General features: G+C 46.9%; 1 protein-coding gene across 3 annotated transcripts in view; it reads left to right on the forward strand.

Annotated features, from left to right (window-relative positions):
• Positions 1–13,014, forward strand: part of LOC139343031 (glutamate receptor ionotropic, NMDA 2B-like) — a 120,101-nt gene that overhangs the window by 23,892 nt on the left and 83,195 nt on the right. For all 3 annotated transcript variants that reach the window (XM_070980412.1, XM_070980413.1, XM_070980414.1), the window contains exon 4: positions 6,228–6,866. In XM_070980412.1, the coding sequence (XP_070836513.1) occupies positions 6,228–6,866 (639 nt within the window). The remainder of the gene's footprint in view (positions 1–6,227; positions 6,867–13,014) is intronic.

Raw genomic sequence — 13,014 nt, forward strand, 5'->3', positions numbered from 1 at the left:
AGTAGGAATGTGCAGTGCAGAGGCGTAATCATAGACCTTATGCAGAGGAAGTGAGTGTGCCCCCCGCTGCTTTCCTCCTGCCATAATTATTCCTTTTATAATAAACATCTGTATGCCCAATTATCCTCAGCTTAAAGTCCACATTTTCATTTTCAACTAGAAATTCCTCTAAATGTCATCTGTCCTCTGTTCAAAATCTAAGTCTGTGGGGGATGTTTCTCCCCCAGTCTGCTTGAGTTGCTTCCAGCTTTTTGCATTTCAACAGCAGCCAACGTTAAAGCTCTAAAACAGGAAACAACCCTTCAAACAATCTTTAAATAGAGACTCGAAGGCAACAAGTGTTTCAGTTGAGGCCCTGGGTAGCCTGTTCCCTTCCTCCGACCCTCCATGCTGCCACAGGTTGTGTGTGTGTGTGTGTGTGTGTGTGTGTGTGTGTGTGTGTGTGTGTGTGTGTGATCAGCCGCCCCCACGTCTCGCCGCTGTGTGGTCAAAGTGGTTGTCCAGGTAACGTTTTCTTTCATCACCTGTCAGCACTTGTTCTGGGTCAGGGCCTGAGGGTTTAGCCTTGAAACAAAGGCACAACGTGGTGCCAAACAACTCGACGGCATTAGATTAAAGCTGTCAAAAATATTCACTCTGTCGCCTCGGTCGAGTCCTTCTCCCTGCAGAACGCTAAAAGCCACGGATGAAGTTTCTCCTCCTCATCTGTTCAGTTCTTGTAATGAAATCACAAGCTTGCTCCGACAAAAGAATTATACCCGTAAGTAGCCTCAAGTGTGCGTGGGTTTTGACGTAACGGGCAATTTTTCAAACTCTCGGTGCTTATTCTGCTGCCACTGCTGCTTCTGATGCGTGAACCTCTCATCATGACATTCTCATTTCAATTAAAAGGAGAAATGAAGCCACCACAGCACGCCTGACTTAGCGGCTAAGATAATGTACTTGCACCCATAGATGCTTGGAAGTCATCCGGAGAGATATACTGTAGAGGGATTGTCTTGCCGTGCCATCTTCTGCTGTCCTCTTAAATATCAAACCAGGCAATAAATGTGAAAAATTGCCGGTCGCCTTTGTCCTCCAGTTTTCATGCAAATAACACCATCGACAAACCTGACACTTACCACATAATGAGAAGAGAGCGATGAAGAGAGTGCGAGCGCGAGAGCGAGAGATAAGTGGGAGAATTGAGAGGAAGCATTGTTCGCTGAGACAAAATGATAAAATGGAGAGAGAAAGGGATAAATAGAGTTAAAATGAAAGAAAGAGAAAGAGGGAATGAGGGAGGAAGAGAGCCATGGGTGCTTCAGTGTCCCCTCTTTTCTGGAAATAGACACCATTATGCCAGTGGATTGGTCCTGGAGCCTCAGTGAACATGTGATTGCAAAGCCTGGCTGGTCTGCTTCGGTGAGGGGGCTGGTGAGTGGCTGCTTCAGAACATCATGTACAGACACAGGTCCAAACACATCATCTCACACACACACACACACACACACACACACACACACACACACACACACACACACACACACACACACACAAACCACCTCCCACCTCCACAGCAGGCTGCACAGACAGGCTGCATGAATATTTATCAGAGCAGTTTATAATGAGTTCACACATTAGACCAGCATTTCTTTCATAATCTCACGTATCGCAGATTTGGTGGCGATTCCAGTATCCAGCCGTTTTCGCCGCTCATCGGTGTATGGCGCGGTGACCCGTGCTGTGGCCTGGTCACATCCCAGGGCGCGGCGGGGGCTCAACTTCGCCGATTGCTGCCACGGACTGAGAAATGTTTTTAATATCGTCACGTGTCGTCCGCCGTTGAATCAATTTGGAATCAAAGACATCTCATCGCCAAAGATTAGCGCTCGGGTTACAATTTTCTGCTGGCTTTCATTTGAACAGAAAACATAAATGTCAGTTCTTAAAATGCATTAGGGAGAGCAAGCCACTGCTAGCGCTGTTCACAACCTTTCAAACCAATTTCATCAACCAACCACACACACACACACACACACACACACACACACACACACACACACACACACACACACACACCATTCTCAGCAGTAATGCCTCCTGTCCTGTGTGGATTTATTACTGTGAGAGCTGAATATGTTGTGATTGGATCAGAGTGCTGTTCAGTCACATATATTAAATATAAACCTGAACACTGCGCTGCCTGTTCACCTGTAAGGCCAGACAAGGTATTTTTATTGACTGGAAAGCCAATTTTTTTCTGATTGTGTGCGTCTGTGTTTGTGTAGTGTTTGCTTGACCTGCCTGCTAATAGTTGGTCTGTATTTGACGCATGCAGAGATCCGCTACGGACTTCCTGCTAGTTATAATCGTGTGATTTATAGCTGACAAAAAGCAAAAAAAAAGGAGCCAATTACGGAGCTGTTATATCTGTGTCATGCCTCGTATCCCCTGCTCTGTCAACTTTCCACTACAGCAATATGAGCCATGTTAGCCTTGACATTCATTAATGACTATTACCCCTTTTATTGTCCATTTGGGCCCACTTAGTACCTGGTTTTGTTTGGTTGGAGTAGGTAACTACCTGAAACACTGTGTTCTTACCTAATTGGCCAATGCTTTGTTGCATCTGTACAGTCACAGAGGCTGAAGCAGTCTTAACCAGGCAATGGGGATTAGAGTAGAGCAATGCACTGTCCTTACTGTGCGGTATTAGTAAGACAATTTTCTGCATTTGAGAAGAAACTGTGGCTTCACATCCTTTAAGAGTACTTTTCGCTGGGTTAGTGTTCGCTGATTGCGTTGCCACTATGTGATGAGTCCTGTATATGGTTTGAAAATTAGCCAGCCGCCAACGTTCAGTCCCCAGAATCTTGTCGGATGTGTTAGTAGGAATTTGTGTTTGCCACAGTGTCTTGCAGTCACTTGCAAAGCAGATCCTTGTTGGCACAAACACAGGAAGCATGTAACAGCAAAAAATAAAAGACTTTTCAATCAATCTGCCCGTTAATTTCTCAAATGATTGATTGGTATGTGACATCTCATTATCCTGCCTGACAATTAGAAGAGTCTTGGTTATTTCATGCTAACATCTCTGTATGTGTGTTTTCATCTCTGCTCTTCTCACTGGTTTAAGGTGGCTGGGGCTCAGTTGCAGAAAGGCGATGCCATGTCCGTCAGAACTGAACGTTTCAATCAAAATCTGATGCCAGACGTGCAGAGGACCCTGTTTTTAGTGTTTTAGTGGTGGTTTGATAATGTTGCCAGTCCATTTTTGCTTAAAAACTTTGCTAAGTGATTAATTAATTAAACTCTAATCGACATACAGGATCATTATATTCTTTAGTGTCTTGTGTCTCGTGCGTTGTATAATAAATCAAGAATTACAGGAGTCTGTGAGGCTCAGCGTCAGTGAGACGTGCCCACAAACTCCTTTAAATACTTTGTAGACATAAAAACAGTTTGCCGCACATTTAACCAATCACATTTTTTTTCCTTCCACTTGTAATTAAGTGTACACACTCAACAAAATATGTGCAAACACACGCTTTTCCAGCGTTAAATATGTTTGTGCATGTGTGTTCAGCCAACGATTCCCAATTAAAAAAAATAGGTTTGGGACAAGCAGAAGTGTGCGGGGGTTTGGACCTCAGGGGTCTCGGGCTGGTTGAGGCTATCTGTGGTCCACCCGTGTGTAACTGATATGGATGCTGTGTGCGCTGGTGTGGCTAATAGAGCAAATGGTGGGTGAGACGCGGGGGCTGGCTGACGGGGAAATGGGGTCATTTAGTGTCATAACCTCACTTGTGTAATCTTCAGTTTAATACAAGGTTTTTGTGTTTCTTTACGAGACATGCTTTGACTCACTGTGGGACTTTATAATGGCCTCATCCTTCTGAATGATCATTGGAGTTACACAGCACATTGGCTAATATAATCTGCACCCGGAGGGTGTGTGTGTGTGTTGAGTGCCAGTGTGTGTGTTTGTGTGTGTGAGTGCGGCTACTGTGTGTGACAGGGAGAGAGAGGGAGATGGTGAGTTTGGTGTGTGTATGTGTGAAAAAGAGTGTGTTTTCTTTGTGTGTGTGTGTTCACATGTAAAATGTGTCAGAGGTCCCTATGCTAATCTGTGCGTGAGAGGAATTGATGTGTAAAATAAACCCATTTTAAGGATGCACAGCAGAGTGTGTGCTGCGCCGGACCACATCGCCGCATTTACATGATCAATGCTTATCGCAAAATGTGTGTGTGTGTGTGTGTATCTCTGTGTCCATCAACTGTGTCTGTATGTGTGCACATGTAGGCCTATTTTAATTGTTGCCATGGAAACAGAGTGCTGCCAGAGAAGTCCAGATTCAAAGAGGGCATATCTCTCTCTCTCCCTCCCTCTCTGCCTCTCTGTCTCTCTCTCTCTCTCTCTCTCTCTCTCTCTCCCTCTCTCCCTCTCTGTCACTCACTCTGTGACTTTCTCTCTCTCCTCCGCTGTCTGTCTTCCTGTACCTCCTCTTCTGTCTCTCTTTCTCGCCTTTCTCTGTCTCTTGTCGTGCCTTTCTTCCTCTCCTCTCTGCTGTCTTTCATCTTCGCTGCGTCTCACCAAGGTCCTCCTCAGTTTACACCCTCCCACTCCCCCCTCCGTCTCCTCGTGCCTCTTATCATCCGTGCCTCATTCCTTCCCTCCCACCTCTCCATCCTTCCTGGAGAGTGGTGTGCAATTGACTATTAACACAGGGACCTGTAATTAGAGCTGACGAACCTCCAGCAATTAGTTTTCCCTAAAGAAGTTGTTCTGTCATCTCCGCATACATCCCTTTATCCTTCTCTCAATCTCCTTCTTGCTTTGTCTTCCACCCTGTCATTTCCTGCCTTATTAGCTGTCATCTTCACAGGGTGGTTATTGTTTTAGTGTTTTTGTTTGTCTTTGTACCTTCCATCTGCCTTGTTAAAGACAGTCATGTATGAGATTTACACACAATACACCACTCAGAAGGAGTTCACGAGCAACTGCGCCCCCACTGTCCAGGGTATCTCTGCCCACAAATCAAAGTGAACAGCTATTCCCGCCGACTGTACACCTACACTGACTGTGTGCTGAGAAACTCAAGGCGACACATGCCCTCCCACTCGCTCACATGTTAACATAGAGACAACACACATCTTCCTCGGAAAGCTTCATTTTCATGTCTGCCTCTGTCTCCAGCTGCGTTGCTGCCGTCCCACCTTGCTGACGTCGTCTCTCCTCCCTTCCTCTCGTCGTCTCTGGATCTTGCTCATTTCCCCTCTCCCTCTCTCTTTCTTTTTGCCTTTTTCACTGGCCCACATGGCCCTTCCTCCCCTCCGCATCCACATTAATGAAAAGCTCTATAAATAAGCACAGAGATGAGGGGGGAGTCGCGGAGAGATACGGTCAAGTAGAACGTGGGAGGGAGGTGGAAGGATGGAGGGATGGACAGCAGACGGCTGAGTGCTAAACTAGGCCAATAGGGGTTGACGGAGGAGGGCGGGTATCTTATCAAAGTCTTGCGAGTTGCTCTGAGCGCCTCTGCCGTCCATCACGTAATCAATTTCGGCATCAGTCAGTTTGTCTGCGTCTCGGGTCGGTGTGTCACTCATCTCGCTCCAGACAGTTTGTCAGTCAGCCGGAGTTTGGCATGGAGCCGTCTTTTCCTCCATCTGCCCTCTCTCTCGTTCGCATTCCCAGTACGGCTCGTTTCCTCCTTCCCTCTGTCACTCCTCCTCCCCTGTCAAGGAGCCAGCATCTCATCTGGAGGGAGAGTTTATATCCTCCATAATACATATCATAATGCTGCCTCAGAACATTCCACATGAATTATTGATTTGCGTGAGATTATACGTAAACTATACGCCATCGTAGCATGTATCTGTGTGCGTGTGTTTATGCACTATTTATGTGTCAAGTGTGACCTCTCCTCCCTCATCTCTCTATGAGTCTTTAAAGCCTCGTTTTCCACAAGGTTTCCCTCTCCTGCTCCATTCTCCCCCTCAACGCCCCATTTCTGCAGACTGACATTGATATGCACTGATTCATGTGATGCATGTAGCCTCTCGGCAATTCACTTTATTCAATCAATGTTGCATGGTGCTATGTTAACCCTCGATATCCTTCTCTCTTGTTGTCTTGTTTTATCAAATCTCTCCCTCCCTCTCCTTCTTTTCCCTTTCTCTCTGTCTCCATCTACTTCTGTTCATCTCCTCCTCTTCCTCTTCGTCTTCCTCTACCTCTCCAGGTATTACTCTCCCACTCCTCCACCATGCCTCTCTGCGGCTGCCGCAGCCCCTCCCCGCCTCACGGCCAAGCTGGGGCCTCCTCCTCCGCCCCCTCGGTCACCCAGGAGCAAGAGAGGCGAGTGCAACCCATACATCCGCCCCCGCCTCCATCGCTCCACCGCCATACCAGCGCCTCTCTCTGTCTCTCCCTCCTTCTCCTGCTGCTCTGCCTCCTCCACCTGCCCCCGGCCTGCCACTCACGAAGAGAGAAGGGTGGGGGAGCTGGTGGCGGCCACTACATCCCCATTCCCCAGCCCCCTCCCCACCACATGGCCCTGCCCAACATCCTGCGTGGCCTCAGCATCGCTGTCGTCCTGGTGGGCAACTCTAGCGAGGTGGCGCTGGCCGGAGCTCGGGAGAAGGAGGACTTCCTCCATATGGCGCCCAATGTGGAGGTGCTGACCATGAATGAGACGGACCCTAAAAGCATCATCAAGAGCATCTGTGACCTAATGACGGAGCACTGGCTGCAGGGTGTGGTGTTTGGGGATGACACCGACCAGGAGGCCATTGCCCAAATCCTTGACTTCATTTCAGCCCAGACTCATATCCCCATCCTCGGAGTCCGCGGGGGCTCGTCCATGATCATGGCCGCCAAGGTAGGACTCAGAGTCTTTCTTCAGCTTTCAAACCTGCACTCATTTACAAACAGCACAGCCTATGTTCACACAAAAACTTCCCCATTTACAGTAATTGTGCGAGGAAGTATGTGTGGGCGGTTTGAGTGTTAAAATATAAAGAGCGGCTCACCCTGGAAACAGTGAATGGAAAGTGCTGGTCAGCACTGTTAAACACAGTGTCCTGCGCTTACCTTTGACTACACCACTGCACAAAATGTTTAATGTTGTTGTTCACCAAAATAACAACTTCCAAAATTAGGCCAAACCAAATTGACGCTGTAGCATACGATGCCGTTTGGTTCGTCAAGGCTAGTCTGTGGACTCAAATCTGTGCTTGATTACATTCTAATTGCTGTCAATCATTGCCGTCGATCATGGCTTTATTTACTGTAGTCATCTCTGTGGAATCTTGTCATGGATACATTACCTCACCATACAGAGATTTTTTTGCATCAGTAAAAGACTGGCTGTGACTACACAGCTTACACAGCTGTAGACGTTTTGCTGTGTATCTTTCTAAATGGTGTCAATGGCATGTCTGCCATAAAGGTCTGCTGGTGCTACAGACCCTGGTTAGATGCAGCAGGGCTTTTCTTCATGCAAGCACTCTGCTTTAGAAGTACCCTCCCCTATCACTGCTGCATTAGCCTCCTAACATCAAGTTTGCCCAGTCAGTACTGCCATTTAGACTTGTTTGGAGTCCTCATCTCTTCCCCTACCGCCATACTGCAACAGGGAGCAGACAGACAGGCAGGCAGGGTAAGCTGGGTTGTCTGACTTGAAAGACACACTGCCAACAGTGCTGATGCCAGTGACAGGATCAGCTGGAGATTGCACCAGAACAGAGAGCTAGATCTCTGCCTATTTACTAGGCCTTGCCTAATGGGATCAAGCAATCTGCTACTGCTTTATCTGTGTTCGCCTGGGATCTGGGCTTGGACCCCATTCCACAAAATCAGCTCATTCATTTGGTACTTTGTGCATAAATCCAGTCTTATCAAATAATAAAACAAAACTTAATGTGGCTTCCATACAGCGAAAGCGAAACCTTTATTAAAACACTGACGACAATTGCTGCTGCTGTTGAGGACTTGCTTGACAGTCTCAGTCTTATCTCAGCCATTCTTGTCTTCACGCCGTCGTCCTCCTGTTTGTCTGCTGACCCTCTGGTGTCAACAGGTCTTTGTGCCAGGAGAGACATGAGTGGCGGTGACGTGGCCAGGCCAGCGGCCACCATTGAAACTCTTCTATCTGTTCCTTCTCATTAGAGCACCAAGGAGAGAAATGGCAGGGAACCGTCCACTCCCATTTAAAACTGCGCTCTTCCAAGCGAACATGCAAAAGCTGCTTTACCGCACACACATTTTTTTCACAGCGTAATGCTCATTCATCCACACTCCTTCTCACTTTCTTAAACATGTAGGGATCTGCCCCTGAACTGTGGCCACATATGTCTTTAACCCCAGACCCCACTAACTGTATGTCCTAAAAACATATAAATCTTTGAGAGCACTCCAGCCGCCCTCCCTGTGCGTGGATGGCTGCATGACTTCTGAAAATTTATGCCTGTGTCTTATTTTGTGGAAGGATGTGGGAGGGAAATGAGAGGTAGTCAGGGTATAGTTAAGGGATGCATGGGCCTGTGTGTGTGTGTGTGTGTGTGTGTGTGCAGGGACGGTATCATTCATTAAGCACACGTGCCCTAAGTGCACCAGGCAGCAGGAAAGAGCAGTGTTTTGTGGCAGAGGTTTAAATGGATTTCCCTCGGCCACAAGCCAGAGTCTGCCTCTCCTGAGAGCTTCCTCCTGGCTGCACAAGGCCCAGGAGAGTGAGGACGGGGCTGCGCTAAGGCTCAGTCTCCAAACGGATTTGTGTCTGCCTAATGGGCTGAGACAATGGAGTGGCGAAAATACGATAGAGAAGGATCAGAGGAAGGGAGAGAGAGAGAAACATGGGGAAAAGTGGAGAAATTGAGATAGTGAGGGTGAGATTGGGTGGAAGAAATTCTACTTTGAGTGGAAGCGGGTCGGGGAGGAGAGGTGGGTGTCATTTGAGAGGTGTAGGGCCGGATAAGGTAGGGTCTGTAGAGGTGATGGACAGATGAGGGACAGAGTTTGACACCATTAGACTGGGAGAGTAGGGAGGGAGGAAGACAGCAGGAAAAATGTCTCTGAGAGTAAGTGGGAGATGCAGAGAAAGATAAAGAGAGATGAGGAAGGGAAGAGTAAGGAGAGGAAACCTTTCTTGCTTATGGACAGCAGAGATGGGGAAAAGCAATAGAGAGTAATTGTGGGAGGTGGAATGAAAGGCAGAGTTTATAGAGCTTAAGAAAAATTGGGCTGCGATATGTTTTTTTTTTCCCTTTTATTGTGAGTGAGTGTCTCAAGGAAATGGACTGACAAGGACTGGGAAATAGGGATGGCAATATGAGGTGTTTATCTTACAGCCTCGCTCACACACACTCACACACACAAACACACACACACACACAGATGTGTGCACCATCGAAACTGAAGGCCAAACGCTGCTATTACAGTTGGCAAGACAACCCCTCCTTTTTCATTACACACCCGAGGAAGGATGATAACAGGGAGCGACGCAGAAGGCGGGGAATACAGCATTTTGATTTTTAGTGCGGGCTGAATAGGAAAAGAATTTGGAGGAACGCTACAAGATAATTCCATAAAATGTACCCACTGGAGTGGACCACTGTAGTGCAGCGTGAAAAGTCAGGTCGAATCACAATCAGAAGAACATTTTTCAGCTCACATTTGCATCTACAAGGAGTGTTGCTCGTTGTGTGCGGTGATGAAACACAAAGCTAGGCAGAGCATTGTGTGCCAATGGGAGATAAAGTCCCCCATCCAGTCCTTCATCACTGCATCACAACCGCCTCCCAATCAGCCTGACAACTCCGTCAGTCTTCCGACATCTGTGACAAGAACAAAACTGGATTTTTTTTTGAACAATTCCTCTTGGGGTTGGAGCAAAACTGCAGCAGTAACTCAGCAATAAAAAGTGGGACTACAGCTTCCACAGCGGTTGCATTCAGCTTGCCAGTGGGAAGTGGCTATGTGCTGTGCGTAGTCACTGCCGGTGCAGGGAAGGAGTGAACTTGTGTATAAGCTGGAAAGTAAGAGAGTTAAATAGATGAGGGGACGGAAAGAGGAAGCCAGGCTCGTCTAGCATTAACAAAGAATGAAGAGGAAGGCAGAGGAGGAGGCGAAAGGAGAGAGATGGATGGAGGCAAAGGGCACTCACATCTATATCAATGAATAAGATCAGTGAGGGAGGGTTGGGCGGTAAGTAAGAGGATGAGTGCATTGAGTGCTCCGCCGCGCCACTGAGAAGAGAAGGAGAGAGACGGAGGGAGGGAGTGGCAGAGTGACATAGAGCGTGTGTTTGCAGGGAGTGCAGCAGCAGGTGTATCGCCATCTATCCAGCATAGCCAGTGTTACATGAAAAAGAGGAGCTGCCTTTTTGCTCTAGAAATCACAGCCTAAATGGAGGAATGAAGCAGGAGAGAGAGATGGATAGAGCGCAGCTGTAGCCACATCTGTGAAAGACAGGAGAAGATAAAGAAGGAGGAGGAGACGGAGAGGAGAGAGGGAATGCATCCAGGAGTTTAAGGGCGTGTGTGTCCTTGTGCATCTGCATGTGTGTGTGTGTGTGTGTGAATATGTGTGTTGTTACCTAGCCAACATGGCTGCAGTTGCCAGTCTTTTGTCTGTGGTGGTTTCCAGCACCACCCTGCTTGTTGTCCCTTTACAATGTCTGTTGAGCTGCGGTAATCAGCGTGATCTAAAGCTTTGGCTAATGCTCATATTATCATGACATGGTGAGCCATTTTCCTCAGCTTGTCTAGAAGGTATGGCTTTGTAGTGGTACAAATAGCTGTAGTTGTCGCTGATCACCCCAGGGCCGCCACATAATACGAACAGCGAGCTAATCTGTAAGTGGAGGCTGCTGGTGCTGTCGATTAGGAGAGAGATAGCATCCACTTGTGCACAGGATTTAAATGTAAGATCGTCGGCAATTACTGAAAAAAGGAACAGCAGCCAGCCCTGGTGACCTGAGGGAAACCGTGGTGTAATATGAATAACATTTGCGCATACAGTTGCATGAAGTTTGGACACCTCTGGTCAAAATCTGTGTTCGCATTAGTATTTTTGTCTTGTGCAATTTTGGAGAAAAAAAAAAAGAAAAGAGCACCAAGGTCTCAGACCTTCATCCGCTTGTTAAGTCTATGTTCTGATCACAATCATCGTTAGGAAAGGCCAGGTGATGCTAATTTCAAAGATCTGTAAATACAGTCAGCAGCCCTGGGCTCCTCTAAACAGCTGCCTCGCACTCTGAAAATTAAAATGATGCCCACAAAGAAGAAGAAGGCTGGAAGAAGATAGCCAAGCATTTTCAGGTAGCCTTTTCTTCAGTTCGTAATGTAATCAAGAGATGGAAGTTAACAGGAACACTGGAGGTCTAGTTGAAGAACAAGGAAACTTTGCGAGAGAATTGCTTGTCGCATTGCTAGACAAAGACAAGACAAATCAAAACCTGTGTTTGACAAAGACGGTGGCTTCAACAACAGGGAATGATCCGAAGCACACCTCAGAATCCACAGTAGATTATCTCGAGAGGCACAAGCTGGAGGTTTTGCCATGGCCCTCACAGTTCTCCAACCTAAGCATCATCAAAAATCTGTGGAGAGACCTGAAAATAGGCAGCGCATGCAAGACGGCCCAAGAATCTCACGGAAATAGAAGCCTTTTGCAGGAAGACGGGGTGAAAATCTTACTCTTACTGGTAACAAAAAGCCTTTACAGGCTGTGGGACGTGCCAAAGGTGGTGTTACTAAGCACTGGTCATCTTTTACTTGCTTAACTATTCACAAAAACAGGGCAGGCATGCTCACACCCACACATGTGTTTTCATTATTATAATGCAAGGCGTGCATCACAGGGGCAGTTCATGTATGAATGTGAAGTAGATAATGGCAGAAATGCTAAGCTAGATCCTCAACGCTGCAACACCATCACCAACCCATCAGACATGGGGATGCAGGCACTTACAGGCGCTCCCACACACCAGCAAATCTGTCCGCGGCCATCTTTTGTGTAACTGGCAGGCTTCTCCAGGAACAAAACAGCAGGATGTGATCAATTAACTTTTGCCCGAATAATTCAGGCTTTTCATCGTTTCCAATGTGGTCGTTTGCCTGTGGGTGTCCAAGCCTTTTGTAAGGAGGGAGAGAGAGCAATTTTGTGTCTGAGCGTGTGTGTGTGTGTGTGTGTGTATGTGTGCGCGCGCACTCCAGAGGAAACAGGCTCGATGATAGTGTAGATTCGTGTTGAACTGTGTCCGGGGATAATTGTTGTGGACCTTATGTGTGTGTGTGTGTTCGTGTGAAGTCAGCCAGTTGAACCATTTAATCACAGTGCAGGGGTGAATTCAGAGGAGCAATTAATGTCCATACCTCAATTTCCAAAGAAACATGTTCTACTTGTCCTCTGTATTTATGTTCATCTCACATTTAGGGAGAATAACCCTTTTTTATTTTAGGTCACAAAGTAATGGACTTGCTTCAGCACCGTTTCCTGTTTGAGGTACACGCGCCACGTCCTCTTTCGTCCAGTGGGTTGAACATAAATGTGCCTGCATTTATATTCCCAATTAATGTCCTGCAGCAGCACCTATTGTTGTAGTAATCACTGAGGTCCTGTACTCTATTAATGTAATGTGCTGTTCAGCTTGGCAGCACCGCGTCCTTGCTAAAACATAGACGCAATTAGGAGCATTTGTAAACGATAAGAGAATTAAAAGCGAGTGTTCCTGTGCTTGATGTCTCTCTCTGTGTTTCTCTTTGTCTGTTTTTATTTCTCTGCCATTTCTCCTGTCTGTCTGTCTCTGTTCCTGTCTCTTTCACATCTCTCCACGCTAATTGTTTAGTTCATTCATGGATTTTGTTGTGTCCAGTAGAGCACAGTAAACCCCTTGTAACAGCTTTCTGATCTATCCTTTCATCCTGGATATGTTCTCTCTCTTTTTATTTTTTTTGCTGCTCGTGTTGTCTAGTTTTTTTTCCCCCTGGGTGTTTCTCTGTTAGTTGTTTTTCTGTCTCTGTGTCTAG

This window comes from Chaetodon trifascialis, chromosome 15 (assembly GCF_039877785.1).
Source record: "Chaetodon trifascialis isolate fChaTrf1 chromosome 15, fChaTrf1.hap1, whole genome shotgun sequence".
Lineage (NCBI taxonomy): Eukaryota > Metazoa > Chordata > Actinopteri > Chaetodontiformes > Chaetodontidae > Chaetodon > Chaetodon trifascialis.